Source organism: Zeus faber, assembly GCF_960531495.2.
Source record: "Zeus faber genome assembly, chromosome: 1".
Classification (NCBI taxonomy): Eukaryota; Metazoa; Chordata; class Actinopteri; order Zeiformes; family Zeidae; genus Zeus; species Zeus faber.
The window spans coordinates 42,467,336-42,485,301 of record NC_137193.1 but is presented as its reverse complement, the minus strand read 5'-3'; the positions used below and the strand labels follow the sequence as shown (position 1 = coordinate 42,485,301).

General features: G+C 44.2%; 2 protein-coding genes across 2 annotated transcripts in view; both read left to right on the top strand.

The window, feature by feature from the left end:
* The first annotated feature begins 5,603 nt into the window (after nucleotides 1–5,603).
* On the top strand, nucleotides 5,604–12,886 carry mbd3b (methyl-CpG binding domain protein 3b). Its single transcript, XM_080017728.1, has 7 exons — nucleotides 5,604–5,851; nucleotides 8,657–8,816; nucleotides 9,379–9,516; nucleotides 9,775–9,865; nucleotides 10,301–10,478; nucleotides 10,834–10,986; nucleotides 11,639–12,886. Exons 1-6 carry the CDS (start codon nucleotides 5,742–5,744, stop codon nucleotides 10,979–10,981), a joined length of 825 nt encoding a protein of 274 aa, XP_079873854.1. The 5' UTR covers nucleotides 5,604–5,741; the 3' UTR covers nucleotides 10,982–10,986; nucleotides 11,639–12,886.
* Nucleotides 12,887–13,594: 708 nt separating this feature from the next.
* Nucleotides 13,595–17,966, top strand: part of LOC307248271 (unconventional myosin-Vb) — a gene marked incomplete at both ends in the record, with an annotated part of 28,969 nt that continues 24,597 nt past the window's right edge. Inside the window, 3 exons of the mRNA XM_080024615.1 lie at nucleotides 13,595–13,621; nucleotides 14,235–14,345; nucleotides 17,505–17,673. Of these exons, the coding sequence (XP_079880741.1) occupies nucleotides 13,595–13,621; nucleotides 14,235–14,345; nucleotides 17,505–17,673 (307 nt within the window). The remainder of the gene's footprint in view (nucleotides 13,622–14,234; nucleotides 14,346–17,504; nucleotides 17,674–17,966) is intronic.

Sequence of the window (17,966 nt, the reverse complement as noted above, 5' to 3'; positions counted from 1 at the left end):
AATCCATTATATTATGTTAGAGCATAGATCATATAAAATACTATGCTATAGCAGCAGGATGTTCAATATATTGGCCTCGTTTGACCCCGTTGCTGCCGTGCACTTACCACAGGCCCTACCAGTGTCATTTTTCAACAGGCATAAGAACGGACAGCCCGGGCTGAGGGCGACGGGTCCTCGTCCGGGAGTTGCGCGAAGTGACGAGTGAAGGAAGAAGGTCAGAATGGTGCAGAAAATAGTCAATAATTTAATCGGCGCCAAATATATCTCCATTCTACGAGCATGGTAAGTGAAGCCATTGTAGGTTGCACTGAGTTGTGCTGGGGAATAATCTCTGGGGTTTTTAATAATGTTTAAAAAAAAAAAAAAAAGATGCTGTCAAGGCTTGCGTGTCCTTCCTTCTGACCCAGCTCCAGCTAGCGCGGCTAGCATTAGCCTTCTGGCTGGAGACTTGGTTTTGGAGGCGTTTTTTTGCCGTTACATCTTTTAATGTCGTTGATCTTGGATAACATTTTATCTGCATCCGCACCCTTGTCTTTTAACGAGATCGCGAAGGTTTAACGGATAAACAGCGTTTGGAACCGTTCGGACCCAAGGAGGGGGGTTACATGTAAATATTATGCCACAATGAGAGCATTTGGTCGTCGTTGTCATTTTCAAGCCCTTATTTGAACGGGTTTTAACGGGCGACACCGCCAACCATTTGGATCTTGAATTAGTTTTCGTCCTATTGAGAAGTGTGTGTGGTTTGTTTACGTTTTAAGGTGGTCACAACTAGGTTTTGTACGAGCAGATGAAGGGAAGGTTTTAGTGGCCAGACAAACACAATTTTCAACAGATTAATTCGCGCTGAAATGGGAGTTATTCGCTAGATACTTTCACTGCATCAATGTCTGCATTTTTAACAGACCGACGTCATAATTTCAAACGAGACGCGGGTGCAGGTCACATTGAAGACAATCCGGCAACTTTCCTAGTTTGTCTGCATGAGCTTCATGGCCGTTTCTAAATCTGTTATGTGATAACGAGGGTAGTGTGAAAAAGTTTAAATATTTTAGTGGAAGTTTGGAATATTAACCAAGAAATGAAGTAGATTCGCACGCTCTAAACCCAGACAGCCTCACACACTGTGTTACATTAGACTGCTGGAATGTTGATGTCCAAATTATTGAAAGTAGCAATTAAATGAATGGCCAAAGAGGCCATGTGGAATATTTGGTTGTAGGTTGTGGCCAATTAATTTGCAAGCCAATGTCACCTTTTTCGTGTGTTAAGCTGTACGCTATATATAAGCTAGGATGATTTTCTGTAGTCTACTTACAGTAATGTACAGTATATAATCTAAGCAGTTTTTACTAGTTTTCATAATAACTGCGAAATGTTATTTTGTGATTGAAAGGTTGTTTTATTTTTGAGACAGTCACGATCGTTTTTGCATTTGAATCTTACAATATTCAGCCTCTTTTATTAAAATAACCATATTTGTGTTGTTGTTTCAGAGGTGGTTGGACAGTTGGAGTCCTGTATGAATATGCTTGTCTTTTCGTTCAGGGTCCCAAATTTGGTTGGCTGGGGAACCGTGGGAGGAGTGGCACTGGTTCACTTCACAGACTGGCGGCTCTTCCTCGACTACGTCCCCTACATTAGCGGGAAGTTCAAGAGCGACAAGTGAAGTCTCTTTGAAATGTATTAACTTGTAAGTTATTCTTTCCCTTTCAGGTTTTGAATCTGAACTTAAGTGCTTGAGTTGATGTGCAATTGAAGTCACTCAAGTCTTCTTAAATTGATGTAGGTGTATTTTGTAATTAAAATCTGATTATTGTCAGCATAAAACATGCTTCCACCTGGTGTATTCTAGAGGATGCTCACAACTGATCTACATTGCCCCGTCTTCACACCTATAAGATCAGTGGTCTTTAAATTTGCTGGTCTCTTACCTGCAGATACACAGCTTCAAAGACTCAAACACTCTTTAGTGTACTGAAAAAAACGGTTTTAATGTTATTTGTAGTCAAAGAGTTGTACAGTTGTCGTATGCTGTGTATAAGTACACCCAATAAGTAGTGACACAAAATTGTATGAGAGTCAGCAGACTTTGCTCACAAAAAAAATGGTATTGTAATTGGATCCTATAAAAAACATCCTTGCATGTGACCCGATACAGTGCCCCAGGCATGAATATATACAGGGAGCCTTTTTATTTTTTTGGGTGAAACTCCTTGTTTCAGTCACATGAACCATATAATTCCTTTAGCTGGTAGCAGAATTGACGCTGCAGTGAACAGACACACACACACACACACACACGCATTAAAACCACCTCCCTAATATTGTGTAGGTCCCCTTGTGCCAAAACATCTCTGACCCGTTGAGGCATGGACTCCACAAGACCTCTGAAGGTGTCCTGTGGTATCTGGCACCAAGACATTAGCAGCAGATCCTTTAAGTCCTGTAAGTTGCGAGGTGGGGCCTCCATGGATCAAGCTTGTTGTTCCAGCACATCCCACAGATGCTCGATTGGATGGCGATCTGGGGAATCTGAAGGCCAAGTCAATGCCTTGAACTCTTTCTCAATTTCCTCAAACCATTCCTGAACAACTTTTAGCAGTGTGGCGGGGCACATTATCCTGCTGAAAGAAGCCACTGCCATCAGGGAATGTTTAGGTAGGTGGTATGTGTCAAAGTAAGATCCACATGAATACCAGGACTCAAGGTTTTCCAGTAAAACATTATCCAGAGCATCACACTGCCTCCACCGGCTTCTCATAGTGCGTCCTGGTACCATCTCTTCCCCAGGTAAACCATGCACATATACCCAGCCATACACAAGATGTAGAAGAAAATGTAGTTCATCAGACCAGGCCACCTTTTTCCATTGCTCCATCTTCCAGTTCTGATGCTCACTTGCCCATTGTAGGCACTTTCAGCGCTGGACAGGACTCAGCATGGGCACACTGACGGGTCTGCTGCTACGCAGCACCATTCACAGCAAGCTGCGATGAATCCTGTGTTCTGACACTTTTCTTTTATAGCAGCATTAACTTTTTCAGTAATTTGTGCTACAGTAGCTCTTCTGTGGGATCAGACCAGATGGTCTAGACCTCGCTCCCCACGTGCATCAATGAGCCCATGGCCATGACCCGCCTGTTCACCGGTTGTCCTTCCTGGAGATGTTCTGACCCAGTCGTCTAGCCATCAGAATTTGGCCCTTGTCAAAATCACTCAGATCCTTAGGCTTTCCCATTCTTCCTGCTTCCAACGCATCAACTTCAAGAACTGACCGATGCCATTGGAACAAGATGAGCAATGCTATTCACTTTGTGTGTGTGTGTGTGTGTGTGTGTGTGTGTGTGTGTGTGTGTGTGTTCTTTTCATCAAGCAATCTCACAAATCCAAAGTGTTGACCACTTGTAATAAATGGGCTGTTTGTCTGTTTACAGGACGATGATTTGGGGATCAGAATAAGAGTGGAGAGCTCAATCAAAGCGGACTGCCCTCACACCAGTCAGTCAGAGGCTTTGCACGAAAGGGATGTGATCTGTACAATGCTGTTTTTCTCTTGTATTATGTGAATAAATCTTTAATTTAATTGTGACTCTTGAGGGTTTTTTTCGTTCTTCATTTAACCCCCTGACTGTTAAAAGGTTTTTGATTTAGTATGTTTTTTTGTAAGTCTTAATGTGTATTCGCCATACATGAAATATATAAATTATAAAACTTGGTACCCGTGTGTGTGTGTGTGTGTGTGTGTGTGTGTGTGTGTGTGTGTGTGTGTGTGTATATATATATATATACACACACACACACACTTTTAAACGTATTCTTCACACGTAGATCAGACAATTCTAGAAACGCGTCTTTGTAACGCGGTGCGTTTCCATTTTGCTGTGTCATTTTAATCATAATACGAAAACCATCTTCGATCCAGATGCACGCATAGTTATGTTATGGGTAAAGATCTTGTTTGAATGCGCAATTTACCAAAATATTGATCCAGTATAAAAAATATCCAGCAGTCGATGCGGGGGCTGGTTTAATGCAGACATACCCTTTTTTTTTAATCAGCGGGGCTGCGAATTTGGCGTGTATCATTTCTTTCATTTTTCCCATCGAAGGGGGAGGGGACTGAAAGAGGAGAGGGGAGAAGGGATTTAACACAGCGAAAGGGAGAAAACGCGATAGTGTCTTCGAGATGGAGAAAAACGAGTAAGTAAAACAAACCCGCAGCACAACGCGACGCGTCGGCGGAGGTTTTAACGCTTTAGACGCGGAGGGAGCCGTGTTCCTGGTGCATCTGCACGATGTGTTTACCATCGATCGGGCACTGGCGCTCGGTGGACTCGGGATTTTCAAATGGCAAAGCTTTGCTGTGGTCGCAAACTGGATGTAATGTTTAGTTCGCGGTGTCCGGGTGCGAGGACACGGGGGGGGGGGGGAGCGGAGAAACGGGCTCCAGGTCCAACGCTTGTTTACTGTATTAGAAATGGATTGTTTTTTGTTTTTTGTTTTTTTATCCTGACACGATTAATCATGTTGCGCTGCACGCTATTATTAATCACAAAGCATTGTGTTGTGTGTCACACGTTGGGGATTTGGTTGTATTCGTTGCACAAGGCCTACTTTGTCCATTCATAAAAGCCGGCTCTGAGTTTGAATGACAAGGGTACATTGTGATGAACCGATTCTCCAATTTCACCAACACGAAACTTTCAAATTACCGGCTATTGGGTGGACACAAATAACACCGGACAACGCATGTATCGTAAATATTTGCACTTTTAAGCACGTTAGTTCTTTTTTGAACCATCGCTGCGCCTCAAACTCTTACGAGCCGTAATGTACGGTTTTTCGATAAGGTGAACGGTGCTGCGTTAGCGGGGGCCCTATGTTTCCTCGCGGATCGAGCCCTCGTTGCCCCGGCGGGGCGGCCAGGTAGTGATGCGGCCGCGGTCTGCGGCGGATTGATCCGCCTGACGACAAAGAGACGCGAGCTTGTCGTTGGCGATGGAAGGTTCGACTGTATTTCGGGACACGGTTGTTTTGTCGAGTCACCCGGGAGAAGGAGACGTTCCATTTTTTCCCCCCACTATTGCTTCCCGCGATCCATTTCGTTCGCCTGGTGTAGAGCACGATGGGAAAGGGGCGAAGGATGAACGACACTCGGAAGAGTCGGCTGGCGTTGATGAGTTGCGAATGGAACCCCCACAATAATTGGTTCATTTAGTCACAATTGTTTATGTAGGCGGACTTTTTTTCTTGCGCTGTGGATCCCAGAGGGAAAAAAACCTCTTCAGCCGAATTCTCCCACGAAGCGTATTTCGACGGAGAGATGCAAACGTGTGAATCGCAAAGACGTTATTTACTTCTGCGAAAATCTTTTCTCTTATTGGACCGTGGAGGTGTAAACCGGTCTCGTCCATTAGCGGGCGTGCCCTGGCATCCCCGTTTGCACGGGGATTTAATTGCGTTATCTGTCAAATAAATAGGAGTCGAGCGCTTACTCCGGTTCGCGGGGGCGACTCCGGACATCTGAGTCGTTTGTCATTCGTCCGATTCGAACGAGTCGTTCGCGATTCCTGCGTCACAAAGTTGTCGTCAGAAGATCCATTACACGAACCGCCCGGTGTGACTAGCGAGACAAAGACACAGGCCGAAAATAAATTAAATAGTTGTTTAAGGAAACAGCCGTTGACCAATCGCTAGATTCGAAAGTTGTTTTTATTCTATAGGCTGGAGAAGAAATGGAGAAGAAAAGGTGGGATTGCTCTGCTCTCCCCAAGGGCTGGAAAATGGAAGAAGTGACCAGAAAGTCGGGTTTGTCAGCTGGAAAGAGCGATGTCTATTATTTTAGGTACAAAATGAAGGAGCTTTGTGTGTATTAAAGATGGGGGCGAGTTAGAAACAAGTGGAGGTGGACGGTGTGGAGCTGTTGGAGGTGTTTCGTTCCGGAGCAGGCAGCAGCTAGGCCGGGCCAGCTCCACCATGGAGGCTCTGAGGCAGGGCTATCCAGCCACATTCTGTTGGGGCCAGATTAGAGATACAGAGATGGATGGATTGATAGATGGATGATCGATACACAGATAAACTGATCGATACACAGATAAATTGATCGATACACAGATAAACTGATCGATACACAGATAAATTGATCGATACACAGATAAACCGGTAGATACACAGATAAGATTGATAGATTCACAGATAATGGTGGTTTAACAGCAGTTCACATGAAACCTTAGGCAATAATTATATTAAAGTAATAGGAATGAAAATAGGAAAAATGTAAATATGCAATAAACCAAAGGTATATGTAAAAATTGAAGACTAGGTAATATACAATAAACCTAAAAAAGAAAGAAATTAAATACAAAATAAACCAAAAAAAAACATTACTAATACATAGAAAAACATTGGAAATATACAATAAACTTCCATGTCAACATTTTGCACTCTGTCAAAAATAGGAAGTTGTAAACCTTTTGGATACACCTAAAATAAAATGTGTACATATGCTGTGACATTTTCAACTTGTCTGCCCAGGGTTCCTACGATCCATCATGATTTGTGTTGTGGCTGCACCTAAGCCAAATAACGTGTGTAGTATTCGCCACTATTTAAATATTTACTACAGTTCGACAGAAAAGGAGTGATCAAATTGTGATTGGACGAGATGGCAATGGGTGGGACAACAGAGCAAACTGCCTCTTTTTTTTTTTTTTTTTTTTTTTCTTTTTCTCATTTTTAAGTTATTTTATTCCAAGGGCCCATCTTACATTGATGTGCGGGCCACATTTGGGCCCCGGTCTGCCATTTGAATAGCCCTGCTCCAAGGAGCCTGTCCACCGCGCCGCCTGGCGAGAGGCCTTCAGCCTCCTGATGCCCCTGTGTCGGTGAATTCCAGTGAACTACTTCTCCTTTTGCCATGACAGTGATCGAACTACATCAGATGTGTTTTTATTTAGCAGAGGAGGAGAAGAGCAAGATGAGGAGCAGAGGCGAGAGAGGGGGGAGGCGGGTCGGGTGTATAGTTTGTGGTAGGATTTGCTGTACCATCGTACCGGTATAACTGTGCTGTGGTCCCAGTTACATCTGCATGCACTGCAAAGCACGTATCAACACTCTGTGGCCATCGTAGAGACACCTCAGTGCAAGACAGTCTCCGTGTTTACTGTTCCAAAATGTAGAGAATCATCCTAAACTCGTTGTTACATAAATGGCTTTAGTTTGACACTGATGTGTCATAGAGGAGTGGGCAGTGCTGGAAAGAAGTACTTCAAGCTTTTACTGAAGTAAAAGTACGAACCCTGTGACAATTAACTTTCTTTTTAAATTGGTAAACTTATGTAAGTCCTTGTGCTTAAGTTTTCTTAACGTATTAACAGTACTTGATGCCTCTAATGTTACAGAGCATATTTATAGATCCAGTCCCTGATTTGTTTAAAAAAAAAAAATGAAAGGAATGTGTCTCATAGAAATCTAGTGGAGTAAAAAGTATAGATACCTGCTCATAAATGTAGTGGTGTGTAGGCAAAAGTCTCTGAATTTACATGCTTAAAAGTACATGCATAAAAATTTACTTAAGTATACAAACAAAGAACTTGTTTCCTTTCCACCACAGGGACTGGGCAATACAGAATAACTTATTAATGCAATAGTTAGGAGTGAGTTCCCACACACTTTATACTTTATGTCAACATTGAATACATTTACTTTCCAACACTGAAAATTCTACATTCGCAATGAACTATCTCGTAATATAGAGTATGTGAGATCCAAAATATTTTGGAAATTATATTTATCATCGTTTTTAGGAGAGAAATTCGAGGCCCTGCCTTTCAGTACTTGACATAACGAAATAGAGATCCCAACAAGACAAAGTTGTGTCAGTAATATTGCCAAATTTTGCCAAAACCCTTTGCCATCCACAAGCGGTTGATAAGTTAGAGGTCTCAGGTATTGCATTCATCTACAATCGTATCCATTCCACGACCGTCACAAACCAAGTGCTGTGATTTGTGTCGTTGCTGATATGAATGTTCTGTTGTGTTGATGTGAACTTGCTGCATGCTGCTCTCCTTTCAGTGTTCATCCGTAACGCCGTGTTCTGTCCCCTGAACTGTGTCAGGTGGTCGAGGGCTGGGCGATCATTTGATATAAATAATCATTTTTTTTTTTTGTGGGGTTTTTTTAGTGCTAGGATGCCGCAGTACAGTTTCTAATACATTTGTATTGTTAATTAATAGGAAGATAATATAAGACGTCATGGTGTGGGTGTCCTGTCTCCTCATACCGTCAATGCACCTCAGAAAGGCTTTTATTCAGGCGTACTGGAGACTGGCGAGAACAACATTTTAAACCCTTAATTCTCATCGTCAAAGTAATCTTTACTAATCATATGGTCACATGACCATATTATTTGGTGTAGTGAACCTCAGGTGGTTTTAAAGTTTGATTTTGAACATGTACGACATGTAGATGTTATGTTTATATGACACAATATCAACAAAACAGCCTGTGATTATCTTGATAACGACTTCTTTCGTATCGCTCAGCCCTGTCCCTTGACTGTGCTTTAGCTTTATTCATTCTTTTTGTGTAGCACTGTCTGCTCTGGTAGCATTGAGTATTCTGACTCGTTTCTCTACCCACTTCATAGTCCCTCGGGGAAGAAGTTTCGGAGCAAGCCTCAACTGGCCCGTTACCTTGGCAACCAGATGGACCTCAGCTCTTTCGATTTCCGCACGGGGAAGATGCTAATGAGCAAGCTAAACAAGAACCGCCAGAGATTACGCTATGACAACAACAGCCAGAACAAGGTGAGTCCTGCAACTAGTACAAAATTCTGAACCGGAAGTATAGGTACGTCCATATAATGCCTTCCTGCGTTGGGCCTTCTAGTTTCACACTACGAATGGTAAAGCTTTTACCGTGGAGCTTTCACAGTTATTATTATAAGCGCAATAAATAAGATGTGAATCCGTCAGTTAGGTTCAGGCAAATTAACTATCTACCTGAATACTTATGTTCCAATGTCAATAGTTATCTCTTCTGCAACAGGTAGACACGTATTGTTACTCTGATATGCTTATGTTATGAAAGTGGCATTAAAGGAACAAAAAGAAAACATTACAATTGTTAATTTCAAATCCAACTGAACCAAGCTGCAGTGTTTTTTGTGTCTCGTGAACAGACTTTTTAAAATGTCCGTTTTGCCCTGTTGACCATGACTGACATGTTTATGTACAAAGACAACATTGTACTCTAACTGACTTCTTAACCCCTCCCCCATTTCTCATTTCCCCCTTTTTTTTTCTTGTGTGTGTGTGTGTGTGTGTGTGTGTGTGTGTGTCTGTGTGTGTGTGTGTGTGTGTGTTGAAGGGCAAGCCTGACTTGAATACATCTCTCCCAGTCAGACAGACGGCATCCATCTTTAAGCAGCCTGTTACCAAGGTTACTAATCACCCCAGCAACAAAGTCAAAACAGATCCTCAGAAAGCAGTTGACCAGCCGCGACAGGTAACCAGCACTGGCCCATCACCGCCACCAGCATCAACTTCGTGGGTTGAAACGCACATGCGATGAAACATTTTGTGAAGACAGTTCCTTAAAAGTCCTTTCGTTGTACTATTAGTGTTCCAGTAGTACTCCCAGGTTTCCCAGCACTCGATCTGCAGAAATATGACATTTATTTTTTCTTATTTCCCCCCAAATACTTAACTGTGTTGACTACGCCAACCATGGCCTGGTGCTGACTACGCCTGCTTCTGTCAACAGCTGTTTTGGGAGAAGAAGCTCAGTGGACTAAATGCTTATGATGTAGCAGAAGAGCTGGTGAAGACTATGGAGCTGCCTAAAGGCCTGCAAGGTGACTGGCAATACATCAATATAACATCAATATAACTTCAATATAACTTCAATATCCTATGCTAGATACTGTCTGGGGGTTTGGTTGTTGTTGTATTGTGATGTAGTTAAATGTTCTTGCGGTTCTCCTCAACACCTCTACCTGCTTGCTCATAACATCCACATAACTAATGACAGCTTCTCAAATATTTATTGTGAGTACATGTCTTATGAAAGCACCAGTTGTCATCTATTATTTATCAAAAAGATAGGAGCGATATTTCATTTTGTCAATATCGCCCAGCACTGTTGGCAATTGCTGCTCCTTATTCCCTCAGTTTTCTAGAGTCTCTTTTCACAACCTTCTGATTTATCTTGGTAACAGCGTTTTAACTCAAAATGTCAGGGCAAATTTTTATAAACTTTTTTAACACTGAACGATGTCCCAATCTCTCAGGCGTTGGTCCGGGCTGCACGGACAAGACTCTGCTGTCGGCCATCGCCAGCGCCCTCCACACCAGCGCGGCGCCCATCACCGGCCAGCTGTCCGCGGCTGTGGAGAAGAACCCCGGGGTGTGGCTCAACACCGCCCAGCCCCTGTGCAAGGCATTCATAGTCACGGACGAGGACATAAGGTGAACGCTCAAACACAGTCACATGGGGCAGGCTGTCGTTGTTTCTAAAAAGCTGTTGTCCAGTCAAAGATGACGCTCCTCGGGGTCTTGAGCAGTGAAATCATTGAAATATGCAATTAGAACAAATACAGCGGGATCCATTGCAGCTTAGTTGAAATCTCTTAAGATATAACAGTCAGTCGTGTTGATATAATAAAAAGCGTGAGAGCAGGTGGAGGGCCTCGTTTAATGTTCTGAAGAGAGCTCGAGCTTGGTTTCTTCAGTTTCCAAGCGGCCCCTCTCTTCCTGTGCACACACATTGGGCAGAGCTGTGTGTTCATAACTGCCATCCATCATGGTTTCCTGTTGGGTGTAGGAAACAGGAGGAGCTTGTGTACAGCGTGAGGAAGCGGCTGGAGGAGGCGCTAATGGCCGACATGTTGGCTCACGTCGAGGAGGCGGCGAACGAGGGAGATTCTCTGAAGGAGGAGGGGAGCGGTAATGAAGACACGGAGGCCGTATAGCACAGGTAGGTCCGCCGGCGCTGCCGTGCGCGTCAGCCGAGCGGTGTGTTGCGGAAGTGCCTCAAACCGCAGTTCAGCTCACGGCCACTAGATGCTGCTCCCGAAAATTTGAGACTTAATGGAAGTCTCCCCTGAAATTAAAAGCGAGTAAATTTATTCCACAAGACTTTAAGGTATCATATCTAAGTTTAATTTTTCTAATGGTAGTCTAGGTTGTGACGTTGAAAATTATTATTCCATTAAGACAATATAAAGGCTTAGAGGCGGGTATGTTTGAAAGTGTAGCTGCCTTGATTGACAGGTCTTCACCATACATTCAAGCAAGGAAGCAAGGTGGACGTGTCTCTTCCTTCTTCCAACTGTCGTGTGGTTTCACTTACCCCGCCAGCTCCCTCTCAGTACACCATGACCCTGCCCCTCTGGCCAAATCTACAAAGCTCTTGCTTTGTTTCCCTCCAAAATGGCGGTGAGCGTAAAGCCCAACTCAATGCTTCAAATTGTCCAATAATAGACAAATGGGTAACATGGCAGACGCTACATCAATGTTTTCCACAGTGTATGATAGTAGCCCATGAATATGAGCTTATATGAAAACCTTTAGTCGGTATTGGCAACACCTTATACCTTTGTTCTAATTTTCTTCTTTTCTCTACTAAGGTTTCGTGACGTCTGGAAGGGTTTGTTCAGCTCCAGCTCGCACACGCGGCAGTAAACCCAGCGCCAGTCCAACCCCAAGGAACTCTCCCCTCGCTTCTCCTCGTAATATTTAGAGAACGACCAGTGATACCAGTAAGGCTCCGGGTTGGGACTGGTCACCTCAGTGATCATGAAACGCGTCAGACTGGTTCACTCCCGAGTCCGGTTGAATTATTATGAGGAGATTTACTTCCTCCCAACAAAAGATGTCGCCAAGGAACTTTGAACGATCCAAAGCGAGTTGTGAATAGTGTGACAAATTCAGTGTTCAATAATAATGTATTTTTTACTGAAAGTCATTGTATGGCATTATCTTTTTTGTGACAATCACGTCCAATCCCAACCTGACAGATAAACCACTTTCAAAAAGTTGATTTGGATGCCTTTTTTTTTTTTCTTTCTTTCTTTTTTTTTTTTTTTTTTTTTTTTTGTGCAAATTGAAAAACATGTTTTCAAATGTCTATTGAGTTTTCCAGATTCTCTCCATAAGACGTGCAATGTGCAAATGGAGTTTATTTTCAGTTTAAACCATCTGGTCAAACCTGGTGACTTGGAAAGGGTTACTGGTGTCAATTTTCAATTTTTTTTTTTTTTTTTTTTGTGATTCTTGAGGGTTTGGGTTGTTTAGTCATTTCTGTGTGTGTTCTCAAGGCAATATTATCATCATGTCATTTGTTAAATCACTCATGTTCAGTTTTGACCAAAGAGGAGCCAAGTCATCTTGAAGATCAAGCTTTTTCGAAATTGTGTCAATCCTCGTCCCGGAACTCGACGGGGAATACATGTGATCATCAGTTCAACGAGCTGTAGATTGAACATCATGAGGAAGGAATGACTTGGAACCTCTTTCTATTGTAACTTTACTCAGATTTTTAACACTCTTATTGGTGCTACTGTTGTTATGAAACCACTTTCAAAGTTTTGTTTCTCGAACTACAGTTGACTTTTAACTGCACACTGCTTCCACGCGGCCTGTCGCCAAGTGAACATCTGCACAAATTTGACAACGTAAATCTCAATAGATTTTTATTTTTTTTTGGGGGGGGGGGGGGATTTGTTTTAGAGTGTGACACATTTTGTATTCACTATCCACTTTTCCAACAGTACCAAAAGTTTTACAGCAAATGATTTGTCTAGTTGAAATGATGAAAAGTCCCCTTTTCAATATCGGCAGCCTGATTGCTGAAATAAAATCATGGTGTTGCTTATTAAAATGAGTTTGTATGTCAACGGGCTGTAAATTGTTTTCTAATATATGCAACAAAATAGACTGTTCTGCTAAGGTGTTTGTTCCATTTGTGATTGTGATCGGAATGACTATCTCGCTAGGTGCAATTACATGTACTAGGAAGATTGGTGTGTGTCTACAGACGATTAGCATTACAAATAAAGCTCAATGATCTCAAATTTTTTTTTAAACAGAATAAAATAAAATTGCGGAGTATACAGAAATGGCTGACAAAGGCCAAAGAGAATTGTCTAATATATAAAATATACAGAATATACCATGTGATCTTATTTGCAGGATAGGTTATTGATATGGGTATGAATTATGATTATAAATAATTATATTTACTAGGTTATTACAGTTTGTTCAGTGATGCTCCGATGTTCATTCCTGCTAAAGAATTACAGCAAAAAATAATGGATTCCATGAAAAAATGTGATGTTCTCGATAACTTCCAAGTTCAATCAAACAGCAGGTTTAGTGACTGGATGAATCACTGCATCCTCAGGAGGGTTAACAGTTAACCCAGGACGGGCAAAGTTCAAACACTCAGAGACACAAAAATCGAGTCCTCTGCAGAAGACGAGAGGACTCCAGCTGAAGGAAGAAAATTAAGGAAAAAGTCTGTCCTGTCCTTCTGAAGTAGGCCTAATGCGTCCTGTCTCCTCAAGCTCTTCACACAAACTGCGATGGCCACAGTGGAGCTGTACACTAAGGTAGGTGGCATTAGGTGTAAAGTTTGGGGTTTTTATGTTGATCTCTGATAAGATCTTTGTAGTTTAACCGATTCTGCAGTTAACTGAAACAGGATAAAGTATTGGGCCTATTTCACACACTATTCAGCCTACGTCCATGACAACAATAATATGTTTTAAATCTTTGATGAATAACACCGCACTTTTTGGGGATTTGGAGAACACCTTCATTTGTGAGAGATCACTTATTTTGCTCTTTATTTTCAGAACCCCTCATTGATAAATTCAAACCAGTTAACAAATGTATAGTCACATGTGTGCAGAGGGTTATTGCTTTAACGGCAACATTTGAAAGAATGATTTAGATGAGGGGTGAAAAAAACCTAAATCTGGAAGATAATAATTAAACTATACTTTAGTAATGCTATGGAGGGGATGACCAGGGTTAATTTTTAACACTCTTTAAAAGACTTTTATGCTGATGAGGGATAAATGTCCTCAGGGCGGGGATCGGTTTTTAAGTGACAGGAAATTAGGTGTGTTACGTAATGCTTTCCTTTAACTCCAAGAGAAGCAGGATCTCTCTGTGCATCCCTGTCTCTTTCATTTCATTTGGTCTATCTTCTGCTGTCAGGGGGCAGGGGTGTGGGTTCCAGACCCGGAGACCGTGTGGGCTTCATCCCAGCTTCTGCACAACTACGACCCCGGAGCCAAACATCTGCTGCTACAGTTTGCTGATGGCCGAGTGAGAGATATGCACTACATGACAAACACACACACACATACACACACACAGACAGGTGAAGTGAATAGCATTGCTCATCTCGTTCCATTGGCATCGGTCAGTTCTTGAAGTGGATGTGTTGGAAGTTGGAAGAATGGGAAAGCCTAACGATCTGTATGACTTTGACAAGGGCCAAATTGTGATGGCTAGACGACAGGGTCAAAACATCTCCAAGCAGTGGTTAGTAGCTACCAAAAATCAGTATCTCAATTTGAATCAGAAAAAACTGAAACATTCCACGTAATACATCATACCAGGCATACCATCATCCCACCTCTTATAACCCTTATAAACCCACAATATGTGTGTGTATATACACACTACTCACAAGAAGTTAGGGATATTTGGCTTTCGAGTGAAATTTATGGAAAATGTAAAAAGTTCACGCTACAGTGATATTATATCATGAAAGTAGGACATTTAAGTAGAAGCATGCAATGGTGATTTCCTCATCTCAAACAATTTATTGAAACAAAAGCCAACAACAGTGGTGGGTTTACCACAAAAAAAAATGTCAATGTCTCAATAACTTGTCATGTGGCCTTGAGCATCAATTACAGCTTGACAACGACGTCTCATGCTGTTCACAAGTCGACTTATTGTCTGCTGAGGCCTGGCACCCCACTCTTCTTGAAGGGCGGCCCTCAGGTCATTGAGGTTCTGGGGTACAGAGTTACGAGCCTCTACACGGCCACTCAGCTGATCCCAGAGGTTTTCTATGGGATTCAGGTCTGGAGAAAGTGCAGGCCACTCCATTTGAGGTACCCCAGTCTCCAGCAGCCGTTCCCTAAGGATGCGACCTCGATGAGCTGGAGCATTGTCATCCATGAGGATGAAATGAGGCCTGTGTTGTTCATGCAGGGGCACAATGACTGGATTAATGATGTTATTCAGGTAGTATGGGCTTGTCACTGTACCATTCACAAAGTGCAGGGCAGTTCTGTATTGACTAGACACACCTGCCCACACTGTAACACCACCACCACCAAAGGCTCGTCTGGTGACAACAGTGGCTGATGCATAGCGCTCTCCTTGACGTCTCCAACATCGTTGGTGACCATCATTTCTGCTCAACGTGAATCGACTTTCATCAGAGAACAGCACTGAGGCCACTGGTCCCTCGTCCAGCATAAATGCTCCCTGGCCCGTGCAAGACGATGATGGCTGTGCCTGGTGGTGTGGTCAGGTACCCTTGCAGGTCGTCTAGCATGCAGACCACGCTGCTGTAAACGGTTTCGAATGGTCTGACGTGACACTTGGGTGCCTCTCACCTCCCTTAAATGTGCCTGGAGTTGAGTGGCATCATCATTCGGTTCCACAGGGCACTGTTCACAATGAAGCGCTCATCAGTGTGGGAGTGTGTTTCTGTGACTCTTCCAGTATCTGTATCTCTGTTGCAACCTGCTGATGACACTCTGTGACACCCTAAGCTCAGTGGCCACTTCCCTCTGAGAACATCCTGTTTGAGGCCTCGCAATGGCGAGGTACTGTTGATCAGTTGTTAGGTGTCGTCTTGGTCTCATGATGTAAAAATGTGAACAGCATGATGAAGAGGACTGTTTAAATACCAATTCTAATTGAACCAGGAAATGTATTGGTCGATTCATGGATCAAACACCTGTTGTGAATTTTGCCGTTCAGCTCCTTGTTGCTGGGGTGCACTTGAAGCAGGTGTGGTGGTGTGTGTGTGTGTGTGTATGTGTGTGTGTGTGTGTGTGTGTGTGTGTGTGTGTATGCGTGTGTGTGTGTGTGTGTGTGTAAGATGTCCACCGATGAGTGTACATGACTTATCCCCATTGGTACTGGTGAAGAATGTCGGTAATATGTCGCAGCGCCTCCGAGCAGCGGAAGGGGCCCCGAAGCCCCCCGAAACTCCGCAGCCCTGTAGTCACCCTGCGGCTGCAGGCAAGCCCCGGGTACCCTGCCCTGCGGCCACAGAACAACCCCGGGCCCCCAGAGAAGCCAGAGGGCCGTGGAGCAACCCCCACGCCCAGCCCCAAGATGACCCAGTCCCAGGGAGCAGGAGGAGACCCCGCACTCCAGAGGCGCACACATACAACAAAACCCAAGGTGCAGGCACAAGACGCAGCCGCCAGCTACAGAACCCGGGCCATGGGCGCAAGGCATGGACCGTGGGCCCGGATCCTGGCCCCACGGCGACAGACCAGGCCCGAGCCGCCCGCCCCAGTGCTACCCATGCCCCACAGGGGGCATGGGTAGCACTGGGGCACTTTTTTTTTTGGCACTGGGAGAGATAGGCGAACGGTCGCGAGTCACGATCGGATCGATCCAGGGGCGCAGCAGGCCGGGGAGCAACCACGCAGACCCCCTCCCCGGACCCAACCGCACCCCAGTGTGCCCACCTCCGGTACCTGGTGGCAGCCAACCTACAGCAATCAGCCAAGGGCGCAGAGCGTCCGTCACGCCCCTCCGCAATGTCGGGCAGCTCTGTGCTCCCATCAGGCCCCTGGTCGGCCCCCAGCCGCCGAACATGCGGACTACAGAACAGAGGGCGGCAGACGGCACCCCCACCCACAGCCCGACCCCCCAGCAACAAGCGCCCCACGCACCGAGAGCATCAGAGGGCCGGTACCCCGGCAGCCCGGTGTGATGACAGGAGACTGCCCCCCCACGAAGGAGGCCACATGGTCAGCCTCGCGCCTAGCACAGCCAGCCAGCTTCAGGTTTATCCCATACAATGTCAACAATAACTTTAGTTAGAACAAGTACCATCACTGATCGGATCATTTGGTTAGTGTTCTTTAAATGACACAAAAAATAAAAAAAATAACACGACACAAAATGAAAGAAACACAAACCAAGGGAGAGTTAAAATGTGAACAGAGATTCAGTTCTTCAGGGAAACCAACTGAGATTAGGGAAGGATGGAGGGTTAAAGATCCTTGGATCAAGTGGAGAGGTCAGTGGTCCGCTTCCTGTCCTGAGCAGCTCTTTTCATGATTCCTTATATGTTTTACTTGCTACCTTTGAGGTTTTTCATGCGATCTCTATGAATGAAACATCCTGGTTTCAGGTAAATAAAGTAATCTCTCTCTCTCTCTCTCTCTCTCTCTCTCTCTCTCTCTCTCTCTCTCTCTCTCTCCTTCTCTCCGTCCGCAGGAGGCCCAGTACCCGGTGGTGTCCCCGGCCGACCTCCCTCCTCTGGGGAACCCCGACATCCTGGAGGGGGAGAACGACCTCACGGCGCTCAGCTTCCTCCACGAGCCGGCCGTCCTGCACAACCTGCGAGTTCGGTTCCTGGACTACAGCAGCATCTACACCTACTGCGGTGAGGGAGGGAGTGGCTGGAGGAAGAGAATGAGAGAGGAAGATTAAAGATAACGGAGGAACAGAAGAGTGTGATGGCAGATATTATTGTTGACAAATGGGCGGTAACAGGAAGCTCCTTCTGCTGTAAACGACCATAGTTCATAATCCCATTTTTAAGTGGTTGAAGGTTCACTGCCAAACCACATTTCAATTGGTTTTTCAGTTTTTAATTGGGTTATTTGTAAAGATTTAACCACATATTCACAGCTGTTAAAAACCAACGGTTGTTAATTGAACCTTCTTGTTGTATGT

What these genes read in the sequence shown, in the direction of transcription:
- mbd3b (XM_080017728.1), top strand. Translation starts at nt 5,742, where the DNA reads ATGGAGAAGAAAAGGTGGGATTGCTCTGCTCTCCCCAAGGGCTGGAAA. An exon ending in GCTGCCTAAAGGCCTGCAAG is followed by an intron (nt 9,866 to 10,300) that starts GTGACTGGCAAT and finishes CCAATCTCTCAG; the next exon opens with GCGTTGGTCCGGGCTGCACG. An exon ending in GTCACGGACGAGGACATAAG is followed by an intron (nt 10,479 to 10,833) that starts GTGAACGCTCAA and finishes TGTTGGGTGTAG; the next exon opens with GAAACAGGAGGAGCTTGTGT.